General features: G+C 42.0%; 1 protein-coding gene across 1 annotated transcript in view; it reads right to left on the reverse strand.

Moving 5' to 3' along the window:
- Nucleotides 1–407: 407 nt before the first annotated feature.
- PTGR1 (prostaglandin reductase 1) overlaps nucleotides 408–21,673 on the reverse strand; it is a 30,444-nt gene continuing 9,178 nt past the window's right edge. The window contains 8 exon segments of the mRNA NM_001035281.2: nucleotides 408–752; nucleotides 4,451–4,569; nucleotides 6,907–7,015; nucleotides 10,726–10,881; nucleotides 13,462–13,579; nucleotides 17,891–18,058; nucleotides 20,419–20,475; nucleotides 21,388–21,433. Of these exon segments, the coding sequence (NP_001030358.1) occupies nucleotides 642–752; nucleotides 4,451–4,569; nucleotides 6,907–7,015; nucleotides 10,726–10,881; nucleotides 13,462–13,579; nucleotides 17,891–18,058; nucleotides 20,419–20,475; nucleotides 21,388–21,433 (884 nt within the window). The 3' untranslated portion in view covers nucleotides 408–641.

Here is a 21,673-nt window from a genome sequence, read left to right on the forward strand (position 1 = left end):
ATGTATGTGAAGCAGACATTTTTGTCTGCACTTCACAGATGAAAAATCAGAAGTTTATGGTTACAAAGGCAGGAAACTTTTGGACTCCAGAGCCATTATTTTCTATAATACTCCAGAAGGAACTACAGCAGGCAGTTAAGTTCAACTGGCCATTGTTCAGTATGAAAATTTCATTCTCTTGCTAATCATATACCACTTCAATGTATTTTCGCTTCTCTGGTGGCTCAGAGGTTAAAGCCTCTGCCTCCAATGCGGGTGACCCGAGTTTGATCCCTGGGTCTGGAAGATCCCCTGAAGAAGGAAATGGCAACCCACTCCAGTATTCTTGCCTGGAGAATCCCATGGACAGAGGAGTCTGGTAGGCTACAGTCCACAGGGTCGCAAAGAGTCGGACACGACTGAGCGACTTCACTTCAATGTATTTTATTAGGTAGATCAATCACATTACAATTACTGTTTTTTAGATTATGAAAACAGCACAGATTTTACTAAATGATTAAAAAGAAGCTAATCATCCAAATGATTTCTAGATTCCACTAGTGACTTTTGTTCATGCATTATGAAGTTAGTATATATTTTACTAAATGATTAAAAGAAACTAATCATCTAGGTGATTTCTGGATTCCATGTGTCATTTTTGTTCATGCTTTCACTATTGCCTTTCCCAGATTCTCTCCTTTTAGCAATCCTATAAATGCAGCTGGCATGTTTTCAAATCCTTCAGTGACATGTTCATGGTACTGGATTTTACCCTGTATCAAAACAATAACAAATATAATAGATTAGTTTCATATTCTAAATGATACACTCTTCTCCTTATAGGACCAAATTAATTAGTACATCATAGGAAACTTGAACTAGGAAGAGGAGAGCCTATCCTCTTTGAATTTATAGTCATTTGGGGGGCATGATCCACATACATAGTGTATATAACAGATTATGCATAATAGCTTATAAAAGGCATTAGGTCACAGTAAATAACAAAAAAGTCAGAAGGAAGCAGTTAACCAATTTCTACGTAAATTGAACAGAAAACTCTAATGATGATCTCAGAAGAGGTGGAAGCAGGAAGGAGTAGGGCACACCCTTCCAGGGTATCATCTATGTTCATCACTCCAGTACCCAGTGCTGTTACCTCTATTTGACCCCTGAAGACACAGAACCTGTTCAGGAAATGTAAATACCATGACAGTCTAATAAGCTGTCTTTCCTTCAAGCCAAGATTTGTTCAGTATGTGTTCAACATTCATTTAGCAGTGTAGGAGTGAAGAGTTCATTTAGTGAAGAAGGATTTTTATTTCTCCTATAAGTCACAGTCTCCTAAATGGACCTAACTCACATTTTCACATTTAAAATGTCTTATATGGAGACCTCGACTTTTGAGAGTCCCTTGGACTGCAAGGAGATCCAACCAGTCCATTCTGAAGGAGATCAGCCCTAGGATTTCTTTGGAAGGAATGATGCTAAAGCTGAAACTCCAGTATTTTGGCCACCTCATGCGAAGAGTTGACTCATTGGAAAAGAGTCTGATTCTGGGAGGGATTGGGGGCAGGAGGAGAAGGGGACAACAGAGGATGAGATGGCTGGATGGCATCACTGACTCAATGGACGTGAGTCTGAGTGAACTCTGGGAGTTGGTGATGGACAGGGAGGCCTGGCGTGCTGTGTATCATGGGGTCGCAAAGAGTCAGACACTACTGAGCGACTGAACTGAACTGAACTGAAGTTACCTGATTACATTTTCCCCTAATGTATCCCAGTGATGGTTTAGCATCCTTTATGGATTTATGGAAGAACTTACTTATTTGCTCGAGGTCCCTCAACTACTATGTAAGCAAGCTGGGATTTGAATCCCTAACTAGAAAGCCCTAGCTCATTCCTGTACTTGAGGACCAAAGAACCTGGAAAGGGTCAAAAGCTATAATCAAAACTTTAGAGGTTACAAGTAGAGGATGAGGGACTTCCTTAGTGGTCCAGTGGTTAAGACTCCACACTTCCAGTGTAGGGGGCACGGGTATAATCTCTGGTCAAGGAACTAAGATCCCACGTGCCATGAGGTGCAGCCATAAGACAAAAAAGTAGAGGATGAATGCTAATATAAAATGTTAATGATATGGGAAATTAGGATATAGAATACAGGGTATATGGAAAGTCTCTGTACTCTCTTTGGAATTTTTCTTTATTCTAAGGTAAAGAATGGTTTACTATTCTGTATTATTACTGTAACACAAAAGGGGGGAGGGAGAAGAAAAAACAAGTAGATGAGAGAGAAAGACAATTCGCTTGTTAGTTAGAACAAAATTAGTGAACTAGTAGGTTCACTCCGTTAGAAGAAAGCATTAGGGACACCGGCACAGTGGTGTCTGTTGTCAGCTGTGATCATATTTGATTTCACCAACAGAGACAAAGAGGCTACACACTGGGAACTCTAAAAGCATCCTGCTCTTCCCAGATCCCTGGAAAGAGCCCAGCCCAGCACTCCAAGAGTGTTAGACTGGGAGAGATGCCAAACTCCAGGGGCTGCCAGACGAGCAGTCTATTTCTTTAATTTGGAGACAATCATAAGCCAGAAGTTAGAAAGTGTGGGACCACTTTTCTCCTTGGAAATGAAAATAATGCACCTTGGGATTCAGATTTCTGTTGACTAAAGCTCCACGTGGTGTTAGGTGGGTAAATGATCACAGCATAGGACAACGGGGCTGGCCTCCTCCTCAGGACCTATGAGGTGTGCCTATGAGAAGACTGCATTCTCGGACCTGGAAGAGCTGTGGCCCAAACACATGCCCCTGTAATGCTCATTCACTCAGCAGTATTCATCTAGTGCCTATATTGATTCAGAATATTCTAGGTGCCGGGGATACATCAGAAAACAGAATGTGTGAACACTGATGCCCTCATGGAGGTTACATTCTTGTGAAAGGGAGATGGGCGATAAGTATAATATATGAGTTATAGTATATATTATGTCAAAGATGATAATTGCTATGGATCAAAGTAAGATAAGGAAGATCAATGAGTGAAGGTGGATTGCAATTTGAAAATAGGGTCATTTTCAAGGCTGTCTCATTCAGAAGGCAGTTTTCAGCAAAAACTTGAAGGTGTGTGTGAGACAGAATTGAGTAAGCAATTACAGAGAGGTGGAGGAGTGTGGGGATGAACAAAAAGAAATGAAATTAGAGAGGTAATGGAGACCAGACAGTATCCAGCCTTGCAGGGTTTATTCTAAGAGAAATGAAGAGTTTTGTAGGGTTTTGAACATAAGAATGATTTGGTATGAAGCTCACTCTGGCTGCTCTGTTGGGAATTGCCTGCAGGGTAAAAAAGTGGAAAAGCTGAGTAGAGGCCACCGCAATATCTGGGCTAGACAAGATGGTGGCCTAGAAGGATGGTGGGAATTGAGGAGGGGCAACTGGGCAGATTCTGAATGTATTTCCAAAGTTGGGACACCAGAATTTCCTGACAGATTAGATATGTGTATGAGACAAAGAAAGGAGTCAAAGATGATTTCAAGGTTTTTGAATTGAGCAACTGAAAGGATTGTCATAACTGAGACAGTGAAGTCTGTACACAGAAAGCAAGTTTGGCAGGAAAAATCAAGACATAATTGGTTTTTAATACATTAAGACAGAGATGAAAAAGTGTGCTACACATCCAAGTGCAGCTATTGAACGGTCCAGAAATCAGAGAAGAGATCTCGACTGGAGACAGATAGTTGGGAGCGAGCAGCATATTGGTGATATTTAAAGCCAAGAGCCTGGATGAGATAACTAAGGGCTGAAAAGAGTATGGACAGAGGTGAAAAGAGGCCCAGGAACCATGTATTGGAAAGCTCTGCTATTAATTTGGAGAGAAGAAAAGAAGCTAGTAGAGGAGTCTGAGAAGGACCGATACAGTGAGGAAAACCAAGAGCCAAGGGAAGCAAGGAGAGAGAGTGATGCCCTCTGTCACCACTCCCTACAGCCAAGTGATGCTAAGAGCTGAACACAGGAGTTTACATGTGAGGGGCATTGGCAACCTTGACAAAAGCAGTGTTGGTGGAAGGGCAACAGTGCAAAACCCGACAGGCATGTTTAAGAAAGAATGAGGAGGGACATCCCTGGAGGACCAGTGGTTGAGACGTTGCCTGCCAGTGCAAATGATGCTGGTTTGATCCCTGGTTGGGGAGTTAAGATTCCACATGCCTCGCAGCCAAAAAAAAAAAAAAACCAGTATATTAAAAAATAAAAAACAATATTGTAGCAAATTCAATAAAGACTTTAACAGCCCACATCAAAAAAAAAATTTTTTTTTTAAATGGAGAGGAACTGCAGACAGTGAGTGCAGACAAGACTTCAAGGTGTTTTGTTATAAAAGGGGGAGAGTGCAATGAACCCATATTCACAGCGGAAGTGAAATCTGCAACCCCCACAGGAAGGGCATCTGGTGTCACAGTGGCTCCGGGGCCCCTCACCTCTGAGACCCACTTCAGCAAGTCTCTCAGAGCCTTCTGGCGGACTTCTCCTTGCCAGCGGTAGACGACGAAGCCTTGCAAGTGGAGTTCCTTAAAGATGATGATTTCCGGGGATGGGCCTGTGAAGAGGAGGGCACGTTTGAGCAGCAGGATGCAGGGAGGTGGCCGTGATGAAAACGTGCATGGTACAAGGCATGTCAGCATTCCCCTAGTGCTCTCCCTCCTGTGTCCTCCACTCTTCCCGACCCACAGGGCTGCCCCAAAATCAATATGCACTCTGTGCAGGCAGAGTAACTGCTCCAAGACGTCCATGTCCTAGATCCCAGAGCCTTAACTATGTGACCTTACATGGCAAAAGGGACTCTGCAGATAGGACCAAGTTAACAAGCTTTAGATGGCAAAATTATTCTGCATTACATAGGTGGGCTCACATGAGAGTCCTTGTAAGGAAGAAAGGGATACAGGAAAATTAGAATTGAGAAAAAAATATGTGATGATGGAAGCAGAGATCATAGAGATGGAGGGAGATTTGAAGAATCAGTGCTGCTGGCTTTGAAGACGGAAGAAGGGACCATGAGCTAAGAGATGCACGTGGCCTCGAGAACTTAAAAAGGCAAGGAATCTGAGCCTTCGGAAGGAAAGTAGCCCTGCTAACCCATTTCGAGTTCTAGAACTGTAAGAATAAATTTGTGTTGTTTCAAGTCATTAAGTTTGTGGTAATAGACAGGACTGAGCACAACTCACAGCTGGAAGACTCACCCCAGCTATATTTCTCTTGGGTTAAGGAGTGGAATCCTCATCTCCTCATCTTGGAAGAGGATGAAATACTATTCCTGGGATTGTCCACGCTACTGGGGATGTCGTTTCTTTATTGTGAGCGGAAAACAAATATGGCATGAAAGCCGGGGGAAACAATTACTTGTCTCTGAGCTCCCCTAATAGTGAAACATGTTAGAGTTCCTAGAGATCACCGGCAGGCAGAATGTCACCTGCTTAAGATGGAATGGACAATACCAGCTGACATCTCATAACCTGTCTGAGCAGATGAATTTCAAAAGGCTAGATCAAGTTACTGTATCCAAAATATTTGGCTGTGGTCAGGAAAATGCACCCTGGAGCTCTGCTCAATTGGCAGGAGAAGGATTCCCCAGGATTCTAGCTTAGCATCAATTAGAAAAATATGGAGGAAAAAAAGTCCCTAATAAGATTCCCCAGTGCCTTGGAGTGTCCCCTTTGACCTTTCACAACCCAACAGGGAATCTACAAGTGATCCTTCCTCAGACCCTTCGACTCCCACCCACCTCTCTCAGTGCAGCCAAGGTGCTAACTAGCACAGCTATAAGGTTTCTTCCTCACGAGTGAAGCCCATCATAGAACAAATAACGCATTTATTTATGGTTTTTAGGATCCTGATGGTGATCTGGATGATTCCTTTTTGTTTTTTTCCCTCCTCTTTTTTTTTTTTTTTTGACCACTGGTAAATCTGTAATCTCTTCAACAGCACAGAATCCTTGTAGCAGAAAGGGGTTCTGTATGAAGTGTTCAGAAGATCAGCCTTTGTTTTGAGTCTATCACTAATGCTTCCCTTGTGGCTCAGCTGGTAAAGAATCCACCTGCACTTTGGGAGACCTGGATTCGATCCCTGGGTTGGGAAGATCCCCTGGAGAAGGGAACAGGTACCCACTCCAGTATTCTGGCCTGGAGAATTCCATGGACTCTGTAGTCCATGGGGTCACAAAGAGTCAGATGCAACTAAGTGACTTTCACTTTCTGTCACTAATAGGAAAGAGTCTCTGGTCCTTTGGCCCATTCATCTCCCCACCTTCAATAAGAGACCTGGGCCTGGAGGTGGGAGGGGGAGGTCTCAGCATAAGAGTGGAGAAGCAGGAGCGGAGGGCATGGCAGGGCAGAGGAGAAGCAAAACAAGGACATTCTAGGAATGTAGAGAAAGGACACTCCTTTCCCTTTTAGTGGAAATTGTCAGTGTGGTGAGGCCTGGCTGTTCTGCTGCTCCAGGAAGTTCTGCCCACTACAGTCTGAAGGAAATGGCAGCCCGTTTTCCCTGTACCCACATCAAGTCTACCCATCCCCAAACCTCCAGCACATCCCCAGTATCCTGAAGGCCTCTAATATTTTACCAGTCAGACCAATGTGTTCTATTTCTAAATGAAATCATGACTTTTTACAGCTTTTTAGAATACAGTAGGTAAAAAACCTAAAACTTAATAACTGTTTCGTCCATATTTTCAGATCCTGTTTTTTCTCTATGTCAAAATCCAATATAAGCTGACTTAGCTCAAATATACACAATTACATATTTTTGGTTAATAGCATTTAATCAAGAATATTAGGAAATCTTTTAAAATATTTCAGTAGTCACTGGCCTGTACCATATCTGTGAATCATCTCTTCCTCCCATCTTTCTACACCTCTGATCGTGTGCATGAACTCATTACCTGGGGGAAGTGGGCTGGTTCTGTTGTATACAGAGATGGCCCCACATATAGCAATTCTTCCAAATTTCTTCATCTGGGTGATAGCAACATTGGAAAACTCTCCACCCACCTAGCAGACAGGGAAACAAAAACCAAAACCTTTAAATAAACTCTACCGAATTCAGGGGAATCATTAACTCACAATCATCATTTCACGATACTTGTTTTAGCAGCAATAACACTGATTAAGTTAGTACGGCAGGGCTAAAAACTGAATTTAGAAAAAGACATTTTTAGAAACTGGGCATTTTTATTTGACTGTAGGAACATAACTTATATAACTTACACATTTTGCTTTATTATATTTTGGGGTTTTCTGATCAGTTCAATAATCTCATTTCCCTTATCCAGAAGTACGGGAAAATAACTCAGAAGCCATATAAAGAACAAAGTTGGAGGACTCATAATTTCCGATCTCAAAACGTACTGCTGCTGCTGCTGCCACTGCTAAGTCACTTCAGTCGTGTCCAACTCTGTGCAACCCCATAGACAGCAGCCCACCAGGCTCCCCCGTCCCCGGGATTCTCCAGGCAAGAACACTGGAGTGGGTTGCCACTTCCTTCTCCAATGCATGAAAGTGAAAAATCAAAGAAGTCGCTCAGTCGTGTCCGACTCTTAGTGACCCCATGGACTGCAGCCCACCAGGCTCCTCCGTCCATGGGATTTTCCAGGCAAGAGTACTGGAGTGGGGCACCATTGCCTTCTCCAAAAACATACTACAAAGCTATATTAATCGTACTACAAAGCTATATTAATCAAGACAGAGTGAGAACAGAAACAGATCAACAGTACTAAACTGAGACTGCAAAAGTGAGCCCTCACATTTGTTGTCAATTGATTTCTGAGAAAAGTGCCAAAACAATTCAACACGAGAAAAAACATCTTTTTAACAAATGGTGCAGAACAACTGTAGGCATCTACAAAGAAAAGAATGAAATCGGACTTCTTCCTTACAGGATACACAAAAAGTAACTTAAAATGTGTTATAGACCTAAATGTAACAGCTAAAACGATTAAGCTCTTAGGGAAAAAAACATAGGAGTAAACCCTTTGTGACCTTGGATAAGGCGAAGACTTCTTAAACATGACACCAAAAGCCCAAGCAACAGAATTTGGACTTCATCAAAATTTAATACTTTTGTTCTTTCAGGATACCATCAAGAAAGTAAAAGAAAAAAAAAAAAAAGGTAAAAGCAACTTACAGAATAAGAGAAAATATTTGCAAACCTATACAGGAGGTATTTTAATTAAAAATATACTAATATATTCCATATTTGAGAATTAGATTACTTGCTAAAATTTATTTATAACTCCAGAATCAATACTCAGAGCTTTCTCTGGTCATTCACAGACATAGTTCCCAGCTAAGGTCAAAAAAGGCCAAGGGTCTGCTTTCTTTTTTCAACTCATACAGAGATTATCAGAAGATGAAGACAGTAGGGGGCAGTGCCAAGTGGTTCAAGAAGCTCCAGTTCAGGGGCTGGTTGGATGGGGTAGGCATCTCAGCTGTGGGAGGATTAGTTGTGGCAGAGACTCAGACAAGTTACTTAACACTTTTTAACCTCAATTAAAAAAAATAATAATAAAATAGAAGCTATGAGAAGGACTTAAGATCATAATCCATGTAAGATACGTGCATGTATGGGTATGCTTCCAGTTGGATCAACGGTTCAGTGTCTGTAGCAACTTTGTAGAATATAACAACCAGGAATACTGAGCACTGACTATATCTGATAAGGGACTTGTATTCAGAATATATAAAAATCTTTGACAACTCAACAGATAACCCAACTGAAAGTTGGTGAAGGATTTAAGCAAACATTTCTCCAAAGAAGACAAACAAATGGCCACTAAGCACATGAAGACAAATTCAATATGATTACTGACTGCTGCTAAGTTGCTTCAGTTGTGTCCGACTCTGTGTGACCCCATAGACTGCAGCCCACCAGGCCCTGCCGTCCCTGGGATTCTCCAGGCAAGAACACTGGAGTGGGTTGCCATTTCCTTCTCCAATGTATGAAAGTGAAAAGTCAAAGTGAAAAGTGAAAGTGAAGTCTCTCAGTCGTGTCCAACTCTTAGCAACCCCATGGACTACAGCCTACCAGGCTCCTGCGTCCATGGGATTTTCCAGGCAAGAGTACTGGAGTGGGTTGCCATTGCCTTCTCCGTTAGTGACTGAAGAAATGCAAATTAAAACCTCAACGAATTATCACTCCAAATTCACTAGAATAGCCACAATCAAGATGACAGATAATAAACACAGTAAAGATTTGGGAAAATTGAAACCCTCATGATTGCTGGTGAGAATGTAAAATAGTGCAGCCATTTCGCAAAATAGTATGTCAGTTCCTCAGTCACTGCAGATGGTGACTACAGCCATGAAATTAAAAGATGCTCCTTGGAAGAAAAGTTATGATAACCTAGACAGCATATTAAAAAGCAGAGACATTACTTTGCCAACAAAGGTCCATCTAGTCAAAGCTATGGTTTTTCCAGTAGTCATGTGTGGATGTGAGAGTTGGACTATAAAGAAAGCTGAGTGCCGAAGAATTGATGCTTTTGAACTGTGGTGCTCGAGAAGACTCTTGAGAGTCCCTTGGACTGCAAGGAGATCCAACCAGTCCATCCTAAAGGAGATCAGTCCTGAATATTCATTGGAAGGACTGATGTTGAAGCTGAAACTCCAATACTTTGGCCACCTGATGCAAAGAACTGACTTATTGGAAAAGACCCTGATGCTGGGAAAGATTGAAGGCGGGAGAAGGGGACAACAGAGGATGAGATGGTTGGATGGCATCACCTACTCAAAGGACATGAGTTTGAGTAAACTCCAGGAGTTGGTGATGGACAGGGAGGCCTGGCGTGCTGGAGTCCATCAGGTAGCAAAGGGGGTTGGACACGACTGAGCGACTGAACTGAACTGATGGCAGTTCCTCAAAATGTTAAACATGGTGCTACCATATGACCTGACAGTTCTACTTGTAGTCAAGAGAAATGAACATTTATATCCACACAAAAACTGCATATGAATGATCAAAATAGCCTTATACTTAATAGCCAAACGTGAATGACTCATTTGCCGATCAACTGATGGATGACTGATAAAACGTGGTGTGTCCATACAATGGAATATTTTTGGCCATAAAAAGCAAGGAAGCAATACTGAAAATCAACTACATTTCAATGAAAAATGTATAAAAAGGAATGAAATACTGATAAACATGCTACAACATGGGTGGGTTTTGAAAACATGTTACGTGTAAGAAGCCAGTCACCAAAGAGCACTTTAGGGGGAATAACTAATACTGAGCACAGCATTTCTTTTTGGCTTGATGAAAATGTTCTAAAATTGTGCAAAGAGGTGTACAATTCTGTGAACACACTAGAAATGATCAAATCTTATACTTTAAATGGGTAAATTATATCTCAATAAAGCTTTAAAAAATTTTTTTTGTTGTTAAATGCCTTCAAAAATTTTTTTTAATTATTTATATATTTGGCTGCACTAGGTCTTAGTTACGGCATATGGGATCTTTAGTGGTGGCGTGTGAACTCTTATTTGTGGGGTCCAGTTCCCTGGCCAGGGATCGAACCCAGGCCCCTGGCACTGGGCGCAGGGAGTCTTTGTCATTGAGCCACCAGGGAAGTCCCAATAAAGCTGTTTTTTTTTTTAAAGGGCATATGGGCTTTCCTCATATTTTTAGATGGAAACTCTAGAAGTAGATTTCCTGGTACAGTACTTTGTTCCTAAGTCAGATAGTAAGTCTAATTTGTACTTACATTATCAAAATAACAATCATAACCCTCGGGAGCAGCTACTTTCAGAGCTTCTTCCAAAGACTTCACTGTTTTGTAGTTAAGGGCAACATCAAATCCATGCTTTTTAAGCCAAGCAACTTTTTCATCAGACCCTGCTGTTCCAACAACTTTGCAGCCCTAAATGGGGAGAAAAATGGTAACCATTTATAAACCACAACCAGGGCAAACTATATCCTCCTAGACTGGAATGGCCAGGTTCCCCCAGAACACTCTCCTAGGTGCTGAGTCACATATATAATGGGTCAATAGACCCTAGAGGTTAGATTAGTCCCTAAACCAGCTTATGATACAACCCAAATGTAACTTCAGCTTGCCTCTGCCCACCCAACAGATCCCTCCTACGTTTAGGTGGTTGGCAGCTCTTTTCAACCTACTGGCTTGACAGCCCACTCATTTGACTCTCCTGTTTCTTCGTGTTGGGGCTTCTCCCTTGCAGTGACTTCCATGCTATCTCTTGGGGCAGTGGCACTTTAGACTGTAATTTTGGCCCAGCCCTGTAACTCTCATATCATAGAGAGACCTCCAGGTAACTGCCCCATATTCTGTGATTTGGCCCAAAGCATTGGACTAGATACTGCCTAATGATAGAGGAAGCAGAGTGCATTCAGCCTGAGAATAGAGATTATATTGGCACTTAGAGAGTAGCTCTTTAGAAAGTTCTATTCTGAATGCATTGTGAAGACCAGAATATCAGCCTCTGTTCACCTTCACCTGGATTGGGTGCATACATGTATATATCTGCACAAACAGCTGCCATATAGTTTTTCCACTCATTCCTGATTCAAGAAGAAATGATTTTGCACAGTCTATGCTTGGTCCTTGTTCCTTCTAAGCATACACTCTCATGGGATGATCTCATTTACTCTCACCACCTCACTGCCACCTTCCTGCAGATGATTCCCTTGTCTCTTAACTCCAGCCAGGCCTCCACCCTGAGTTCCAAATCAGTATTTCTAAAGACCTCTACTAATCTACACATGGATAGCCTGTGGAGCCTTCAGACACATATCAGTGTGTCTAAAGTGGAATGTATTTTTTTCCTGGCTTTTTACCTGGTGTTCCTCCTCTGTTCTCTATTGTAGTGAGTGATACTCAGTTACCCAGTTAACCAGACCTGAAACACCTGGGTTGTAGGAGATGCTTGCTTTCCGCCCTCTTCTATCCACATCCAATCACCAGGTTTTATTCTTTTTCACGAAATATCCTTAAAAGCGACTTCTGACTTTCTGTCTTCACTGTCAGTCTATCATAATTTTCATCTGGATTATTGTAAGAGCCTCCTAATTTGACTTCTTGTTCCTAGCATCATGTCCCTATGAACTGTTCTCCAAAGGCCAAGGTGATTTCTCTAAAATGAAGGATTAAGCACTGACTTCTTAACATGGCAGTCGCTAGTGAAGTTTCTAAAAGAACAGGTTTAAGGACAAGTCCTATCAAACTTTTGAAATAAAAATGCCTTTAAAAAATTATTTTTTTAGCCATACCATGTGGCATGAGGGCTCATACTTCCCTGACCAGGGACTGAAGCTGTGTCCTCAGCAGAGAAAGCACAGAGTCCTAACCATAAGGCCATCAGGGAACTCCCCCCAAAAAATCCCTTAACATTTTAATAAAACATTTAAAATTTGAAATTTGGAAATATTACTAATTCATTTTATAAGGCTAGTATAACCCAAAGCTAAACACTGATAGGTTCCAAACTTTAAACCAAACTCACCTATGAATATAGATGCAAAAATTCTATGTATAATGTTATTAGACCAATTCCAAAAGTATAAATTTAATATACACCATAGGTAAATAAAGATTATTCCAGAATGCTATTATGGCTTAAGATTAGGAAACTAACATAATTCTTTAACTGCAAAGTATGATAAAATTCAACATTTATTCTTATTTACTTATTTAAATAAATTCTTCCTGCAACCACTATGATAGCCTCATCTATTTGTATTCCAAGTGCCCATCAGCACTGGATACCAGCCCCAACACTTGGCTGTTGGTTATAGCCCTGTACTCATCTGTATTCTCCCTGACTTTTTCACTAGAAACTAGGCCCTGGAACTAGGTCCTACATCCACCCTCTGGCAAAGGATCAGCCAAACCAGATCACCTTGGAACATTTCTATAAAGTGGTACATCCTGATCACATCTGAGCTGCCTGATGTCTTGTACTCCCACCATCAGATCAGATCTCAAGTACAAACACCTGTCCGTATCAGAGCCAGTGTTTCCAAGGCCTGGGTGCCTCCCATGAGTTAGTTCCCAAGCTAGGGCCCCACTTCTCTGGGCTGAGTGCAATATCCTTTGAAATGGGGCCATAGGGGCAGTGACTCTTGGTTGGCTGATCAAGTCCCTTTTTCAGTTGTTTGAGGCAATCACAAAGAAAGGAGATTAAGCTGTAACAAGAGACATTCAGTAAAAACTACGAGAATAGTTCACAAACTCGCTACTGTAGCAGAGTCCATTCCTGATGTGATACCTGCAATGTTATCAAATAACAACATTCAGGTCATCATTGCTGCACCATTTTCCCTGTTCCCCCCATTTCTCAGCCATTCCCAATATCCAACTTCTACAAGAGGTCAACTAGACCAAACTCCCAGAGATGAGGCAAGGTCTGCTGTGTCCACTGCTGCCTTCCCAGTGCACACTGTGGGTGTCAAGTGAGTGGTTGTTATGGAGGAAGCCACTTACCTTGAGCTTAGCGATCTGCCCCACAATAGAGCCCACTGCTCCTGCTGCCGCACTAACCAGCACTGTTTCTCCACCCTTCACTCCACAGATGTCCAACAGGCCAAAGTAGGCTGTTAGGCTGAGGGAAGAAAAGCAAGACTATGTGGATAAATGTGTTTCTTTCCTCTGTATCTCATTTATTTATACCCTGAAGACCTCAGCAGCCCAATGCCATGGGTCCAGGTAAAAGACAGAAAATATAGGAAATGGATGTTACCAGCTACCAATGGTCCACTTCCTCCTTCCTTACCTCTAGGAGAGGAATAAAGATGATGGGAACTATGGATGGAACAGTGAGGTGGCTCAAAAAGAGCAGTATCTTGTCCATCCCCATGAGAGAGTCAGTTCCTAGGCAGGTTGATAGGGAGTCTAGGGGTCCCCAAAGAGAGGGGTCTGGAATTCTCAAGGAGGAAAAAAGGACAAACTTTTTTTCTTTCTCCACATTCCTTAGGATTATATACCAATAATGTATCCTGCCTAAGGACAGTCTTTGGATTCAACCTTCTGTTATTTTAAAATGTTAATTATGGGAGTATACCTGGTCTTTACAAGGATGTATCTTGCCTGAGGACAGTGTTATCTTAAAATGTAAATTATGGGAGTAGGTCGGAGGAGGTCTTTACAACCTCCAGACATTCTTTGGATTATATAACCTCATTGTTAACACTAGCAAGCGGGTACTCTTTCTGCCCCCTTCTGATGCCTATGTCAGAAGCTTTCTCTATCTCCTTTATACTTTAATAAAACTTTACTACACAAAAGCTCTGAGCGATCAAGCCTCATCTCTGGCCCCGGATTGAATTCTTCTCCTCCGGGGGCCAAGAATCCCGGTGTATTCGCGTGATTCAACAACAACCTTTCACCCAGGCCAGGTTTCAAGGGTGAAGGAACCTTAAACCTTAAACCTTAGGGATCCCAGAACAGAAAGCTTATGCCTCATTCCCATGTAAGTCCTAGGGAGATGATGAGCTTCGTGGGGAAAGCCTCCATGTCATCATGGCACCCTAGTCCCAGAGCAGAGATGACTGTATGTGGATGGTATCTAGGCCTGAGGGGGTCAGGGAGAAACACATTGAGTTTCCCATGCTCTGAAGTGTGAGGAAGAACTCCTACAGTCCCCGCATCTTGTTTGAAGTGAAATGCCAAAGCCAGCTGGCGGGGAAAGAAGTAGTGGGCCTGCAAAGATGCAGCTCAGACGGCACCAGCGGGGATGAGGAGAGGAAACCACCATGCCTCAGTAGGGTCCCAGCTCAGAAAGGATGTGGCTGAGGACTCAGTCGGAAAAGTTACACTTTGAAGTCTCAAAGCATAAGACTTATGACCAGCATAAGACTAAGACAGATCCAGAGCAAGAAGTTGTTCCCCGCCTCTACTAGCACTGGGTTGGTGTTAGCCCTAGGACCTTTGCATCTAACCTAGGGAGAAGACAAAGGAAATTATGAGTATGATCCTGAAACGATGTGAGAAATCATTGGTTTAACTAAGGTTTATTTTACTATATCAGCTGGAGATAGAAATGAAACACAGGAGTAGAAAATTTTTAAGTTCTATTTTTGTACCCCTGAGTCTGAGCCCACGAAACCTGTTCCATCATGGTGATTGTTGAGCCACTGGCAAAATTTCAGACAGATTCTTAGAAAGTTATTTCTGTGTAAAACAAAGCTACACGCTGGCATAACTTAAGCTTACTCAGCCTCTGATTACATTTGAGGGCCAGATACAGTTGGGCATTGAAGGGAAAGCAAAGAAGGCAGAGAGCACTTTTTCTGAGGACCCAAAAATCTGAAGTCCCCTTGACCCAGTGTTTTTCAAAAGATGGATGGAACAACCATCTGCCTCAGAATCAACTGAAGTTTTATTAAAAATTTAGATGCCCCGTCCCACTGATTTAAAAATACTGGGACATGGAAATCTGAATTTAATAGGATTCTAGGTAATTCTTATGAATGCAAACAACTGGGAACCACTACCTTAATGGACGCTGATACCAGAGTGTATGGATAAGTTAGCCTAACTCCCAGAAAGAAGCAGAAGGTATATTTCAGATAGGATCATGCCATCCACAACAATCCTTAGGCTCCCTCCTCCAATATCCCTTCTAGATATTTGCAAAATCAGCCTTTAATTAGATATACTGACTTAAGACATACAGGGTCTTTCCCAAACATCATCTTTTAAAAGTAAACTGGAGAACTTCCCTGGTGTGACAGTGAATAAGTATCCCCTGCCAGTGCAAGGGACGTGAGTTCAATGCCTGGTCTGGAAAGATTGCACATGCTGCAGAGAAGTAAGCCCATGTGCCACAGTTACTGAAGCCCATGCACTCTGGGGCCTATGAGCCTCAACAACTGAAGCTCCTGTGCCTGGAGCCTGTGCTTCACAACAGGAAAAGCCCCTGCAGTGAGAAGCCCATGCACCACAAGGGACAGCAGCCCCCACGTGCAACTGGAGAAAGCCTGAGTGCAGCAACAGAGACCCCGCACAACCCCCCAAAAATTAATTACAAAGTAATAAAAGAATAAAAGTAAACTGGAGATAAGATGGAGACGCCAACAATAAAGAAAATTTAAGGTATACTTTGGATGAAGGGTGACTGGATAGAATCAACATGTTGGAGAGAAAAACACTTAAACTCTTTCAGCCAAAGAGGAAGACAGAGGTCCCATTGACAGAAATAATGCAATACTTTGGGAGGATGTGAAATCTTTGGAGACAGCTGAAAGAGACAGACTGGACAGCTGAAAGTCCCTAGGTTTCAAAGTTCAACTTCTTTCATAGATGAGCGGAAGCTCCTGGATTCTGGAAGTGTTGATCCATCCTGTTGATAAGCGGCTCATCTAGGCAAAAATTCTCAAAGAATGGGTGATGTGTTGCTAGGGGAGGCTAGAAATGTGGCTTGTATAACCCCTCCCACCCAGTCTTTGAGAACCACTGTATGAAGTTGATTGGAGTGAAAACGTACTCCTTAGGGACTTGGAACAGGTGAATGAGAAATGTACCCACAAATGAATAAATCGTCTTCTGTTTTAGAATTCAAATCTCCTAATATTTTATGAATTACTTTCTCTCCAACTAAGTCATGGGAGACTGACCTTGTGGTTTCCTCATGTCTGCCTTCACCCCTGTGCTCCTACCCCTGGGTCACAATTTAGAGAGAAGGATGGGTGGAATAATACGGTGAGAGGAAGTGCTGTCACTGTAGAGGGCACAGGCCTGCCAGGAAAGATCGAGAAGGGCTGTCATTCTGTTTAGTGCCCACTATTTGTATGTAAGAAGGCATCGCTAAGTCACTTCGGTAGGGTCTGACTCTTTGCAGCCACATGGACTGTAGCCCACCAGACTCCTCAGTCTACGGGCTTCTCCAGGCAAGAATACTGGAGTGGGTTGCCATGCCCTCCTCCAGGGAATCTTCCTGACCCAGGGATCAAACCTGCGTCTCTTAAATCTCCCGCATTGGCAGGCGGGTTCTTTACCACTAGCGCCACCTGGGCGGCCCAAGAAGGCATTAAGCGTCCTCTAATTTCACAATGTTGTCTCCTGATTGTGGGACTTCTGAGGAGTTCAAATTCTGAGTGTTACATGAACTTGAGATGTAAGGGACTGGTTATGCAGGAGGCTGATCATTCATTTCATTCTCTAGAAGTCCTCCAAAAGGTTAAAAAGAAGGAGGGCAGAAGAGTGGGAAGAAGGAAAGAAGGGAGAAAAAGATCACGTAACTTAAAGAAACTCTTCGGCCTAGAAAAGTTTTGGGGACTCCGAAAGGAATTCTGTCAACCTTGCTTCTCCAGGGCACGAGAAGAACCTTGAGGTGCAGACAGCAGCTGGGGCCTGGAGAGCAGATGCAGGATCAACTGACCAGGAGTCTTCCTGAGCGCCAGGCCAAGAGACACCGGGCTATTTTAAAGCTATCCACCCTGAGTGACTGTACAACTATTGTGATTCATCTCAGTTATTAAATTTCAGATCCCCTGACACCTCTGGAAACTCAGATGTCGAAAGATGGTGAGGAATCAGAGGTGATACAGAAAGGCCAAGGTACATTGAACTTTCTCTCCCTTTTAAGCTCTGAAACAGAGGCAGATGAGTGAGGGGTGAAGGAAGACCTTTCCAGGGACTGAAGGAGCTGGTTTCTTTGTGTCACCACTTGCCGGAGGCTTGAGAGGGACCATGCTGCATGCTGTTCCTCACTGGCACTTCCTCCTTGTACCTGAGCCCTCCTCTCTCCCCTCCAGCCCCTCTTCTTCCCTTCTTAGTCCCATCATCCTCTCTAATCCACTCCTGAGCTTAGAATGCCTCAAGTCTCTTCTTGTTATTCAAGCTCTGGACCAACCATTTTGGGAAACCAAAACGTCAGGGATTCAAACGAGTGAAATATACCCATGAAACTCACCCGGGCATGCCAACCGTTCCCAGAGCCAGAGACAGTGGTAACGTGTCTGGCCACTCTGCAAGCACCTTTTCCAGTTTTTCCCCATTAGAAATGGAATGCGTTGTCCAGCCAGAAGGAGCCAGCACAATAGTTCCTGTTGGGAAGGCTGAATTTTTACTTTCCACAACTCTGAAACAGAAAGCACATTCAGACGCGTGAGACCCCTTTCCTTTCAAGGGAGTCTGTATGCTGCATGGTTAGTGTCCACAAAGGGCACTGAGTTTCATAGTCCTTGATCAAATAGCCTACCACATCTCTCCATCAGAATAGCCACTGGTCTCTCCTTGAGAAAACAATATGGGCCATCAGAGAGGAATTCTCAACTGGTCCAGCATCTGTCCCTGTCCTCACTCACTCCTCTCTAAGCATGAGAAGTTCATCCTCTGGCTCAAGGTGACCCGGACATCATCTCTTCTCTTCTTCAGAGGCTGCCCTTCATCTCTCAGCCCTTCCTCTCTCTTGAGTCCTCAACATTTCCTCTCTCACTGTCCCTCTCCCTCAGCATGGAAGTATGATCTACTTCACTATTATTCAATCTCATCCTATATGAAGAAAACTTTAGGCCATGAGACAAAAATGGATAAATGAAGAGATATATACCTTGTGCTTGGAGAGAAATATTGTAAATAAGTTTCCCCTAAATGAATCTATAAAGTCATTAAAATCCCAACAAAAATCCAAATAAGATTTCAATAAATGGTATTATAACTTGCTAGTCATTTGAAGCATAAACACTTTAGTCCTTGCTCCAAAATAAAAATTAAATTTCTAGAAGATAAAATATAACATACTATAAGGAAAAGTGAATAAATATTCTAGCAATTTTGGAGGGGAGAATGCCATTCTAATCATGAAATTTTATCACATAAAAATTTTCAGCTATAATTGGACACAAAAGAAAGATAAACAAAGGCCCAAATGTTGTCAGTACTAATATTCATAACACACAAGAAGTTTTACAGATCATTTTAAAGGATGAAAAGACGTAAAAGAAAAAGGCAAATGACATGAACAGATAATTCACAGAAGAAAACCATTAATTTTCAAAGAGAATGTCAACATCACTAATAATGAAAGAAATGCAAATTAAACTAAGCATCGAATAAGCAAGATCAGTTAACTATCATTTATTCACTTCAAATTGCCAAGAGTGATAATTAGCAATGATCATAGAGTTACCAAGGAAATAAGTTCTTTAAGACACTCTTGGTAGGAATGGATATAATCTTTTTGAAGTGAAATCTGTCGTTATTGCTTCAAATGAAAATGTACATCTTCTTTGACCTAGAATTTACACTTCTGGGGATTCAATATAAAGCAATAGTCATCCAGGTAGGCAAAGAATACAGAGACATACTCAGATCGATGTATGCATATTCCTTGCAGAACTATTTTCAGTAGAAAAAACTGGAAAGAGCTGTTATCAGGAGTAGATAAGTTAAATGTCAGGTATCAATGGAATGGGCTTCTCAAGTGGCTCAGAAGTAAAGAGTCTGCCTGCCAATGCAGGAGATGCAGTTTTGACCCCTGATCTGGGAAGATCCCCTGCAGTAGGAAATGGCAACCCACTCCAGTATTCTTACCTGAGAACCCACAGACAGAAGAACCAGGAGGACTACAATCCATGGGGGTTGCAAAGAGTAGGACTTAGTGACTGAACAACAATAAAAACAATGGAGTAATCTGCAAGCCATTAAGAGGTAAGTGGTATATTTATACACTGTCAACAAAAGATAGCCATGACATATTGAGGAAAAGCAATTTGCTGAAGGGCTTTTAATTCCCTTAAAGATTATAAATATTAGTACATGTACTGAACAATTTTTGAAATAATAATACATTAACGACAGTCATCTCTAAGGTTCAGATGATGGGGGAACTTTTAGTTTCCAATATATAAATTTTTATCTTATTTGAATTTTTATAATAATCAGGAACTGCATGAATACACTTTTTTTTTTAGTACTTAAAAGTAAGGATAGCAAAGCTAAGTTGCAATGATAAGAATTTCACCTTCTTCCCTCCCCATCCCCATTTCACTTTCTTTCTCCAAGAAAGTGAAGTCGCTCAGTTGTGTCTGACTCTTTGTGACCCCATGGACTGTAGCCTCCCAGGGTCCTCTGTCCATGGGATTTTCCAGGCAAGAATACTGGAGTGGGTTGCCATTTCCTTCTCCAGGGGATCTTCCCAACCCAGGGATCGAACCCGGGTCTCCCTCATTGCAGGCAGACGCTTTACCATCTGAGCCACCAGGGAAACCCTCAAAAGTAAGGATAGCAAAGCTAAGTTGCAATGATAAGAAGTTCGCCTTCTTTCCTCCCCATCAGCTAGTCAGGAAAAGGACAGATTTCCCAGGTAATTTCCAAGTTGAACAGTGAGTGACCCACGCAACCTGAAGAGGTTGTAAGAGTGATGGACAGAAACAGGGCCCAGCAGGAGGTGAAGGGGAGACATATTTTCCAAGCAGTGGGACAAAAGGATATCACTACCTGGCCACTTGCTCTCCCATCATCATGTCACCCTCCTTCAAGCTTTTTGCCATAATTCTGAAACAAAACAAAACCATTCTTAATATATAGGAGCATCTGGGAGGAAATTGTCTTAAGTTTTAAGCCAAATGGAAAACCACTAGGGAAGTGTATATAAAACTGAAACCAGCCACATGAGGGCAGTACCACTAGGTGGAATTGGGGAGGAAAGCTGTAACAGGCAGTTTTGATCTGGTAGTATTTTTCTATGAAATGAACGTGAGAATCTTACCATCACGCTCAATTGTGGCTGAATTTCTACCAATGACTTTGAAAACATAACCCAGGTACCACTGGGCACTTGTTACCCAAAACACTAGACATGCAAAAAGAAATGCTAGTTAACATCTGGAAATACATTTTTCACTTTAGATCTGAATCTCTATCAATCAACTGTGAAAAAAATTTATTTAAAAGAATGATGACTGCATTGTCCACCTAGGCAAAAAGTTATTGACTCAGTGGCCAATGAAAGCTTTTATTCCCTCCCCACCCCGAATTGCTTACTAAGTACACACAGTTCAGTCAGCTGCAGATTACCTAAATTACAAGAATATATGTAAAGGAAAGGCAAGAAAATCTAATTTTAGTCTCAGCCATCTTCCTATACCCAAATCATTTGCCAACAGTGACATGGAAAAACTGGAGTTTGGCTTATTTCTTCTTTTATTGTTTTGGGAAGCAATTCTGATAAATGATGAGGGGCAAATTGAACACAATAAGATAGGGGATGCTTGTAAAATAAAGGGGCCAGTGTTGTCTACCACCATTCTGCTCAGACTTTTGCCTGAAAAAGATGAGCATCTGTGAATCCCATCACTGACATCATACTGGGAGAAATGAGGAAGTGACAGTGGATTATTCTAAGATTGCCCATGGCAAGGTAGTATCCAATGCACAACATAAGAATTTTCCAGAGGAAAATAATACCTCATGTAAGGATCCACAGTCAAGTACAAAGCTTCCAGCAGGACCTCTGCAAAATAAAGCATTCCACAGGCAATTAGAAACCTTGGCCTTGTGCCTTATCTCTGGCCTTCTCAATGAACAAAGACAGTCTTTCTGCTTCAAGCTTATGCTCTCATCTGTGCTTTCTGGATGTTTTTTTGTTTTAGAATTAATTTTGAACATTTATTCTCATCATTACAGTTGGACATATAAAGAGATCAGACACAAAAGTAAACATTGGGAAGCACACATATATTTCCATTCTGAA

The sequence above is a fragment of the Bos taurus genome, chromosome 8, assembly GCF_002263795.3.
Source record: "Bos taurus isolate L1 Dominette 01449 registration number 42190680 breed Hereford chromosome 8, ARS-UCD2.0, whole genome shotgun sequence".
Taxonomy (NCBI): Eukaryota; Metazoa; Chordata; class Mammalia; order Artiodactyla; family Bovidae; genus Bos; species Bos taurus.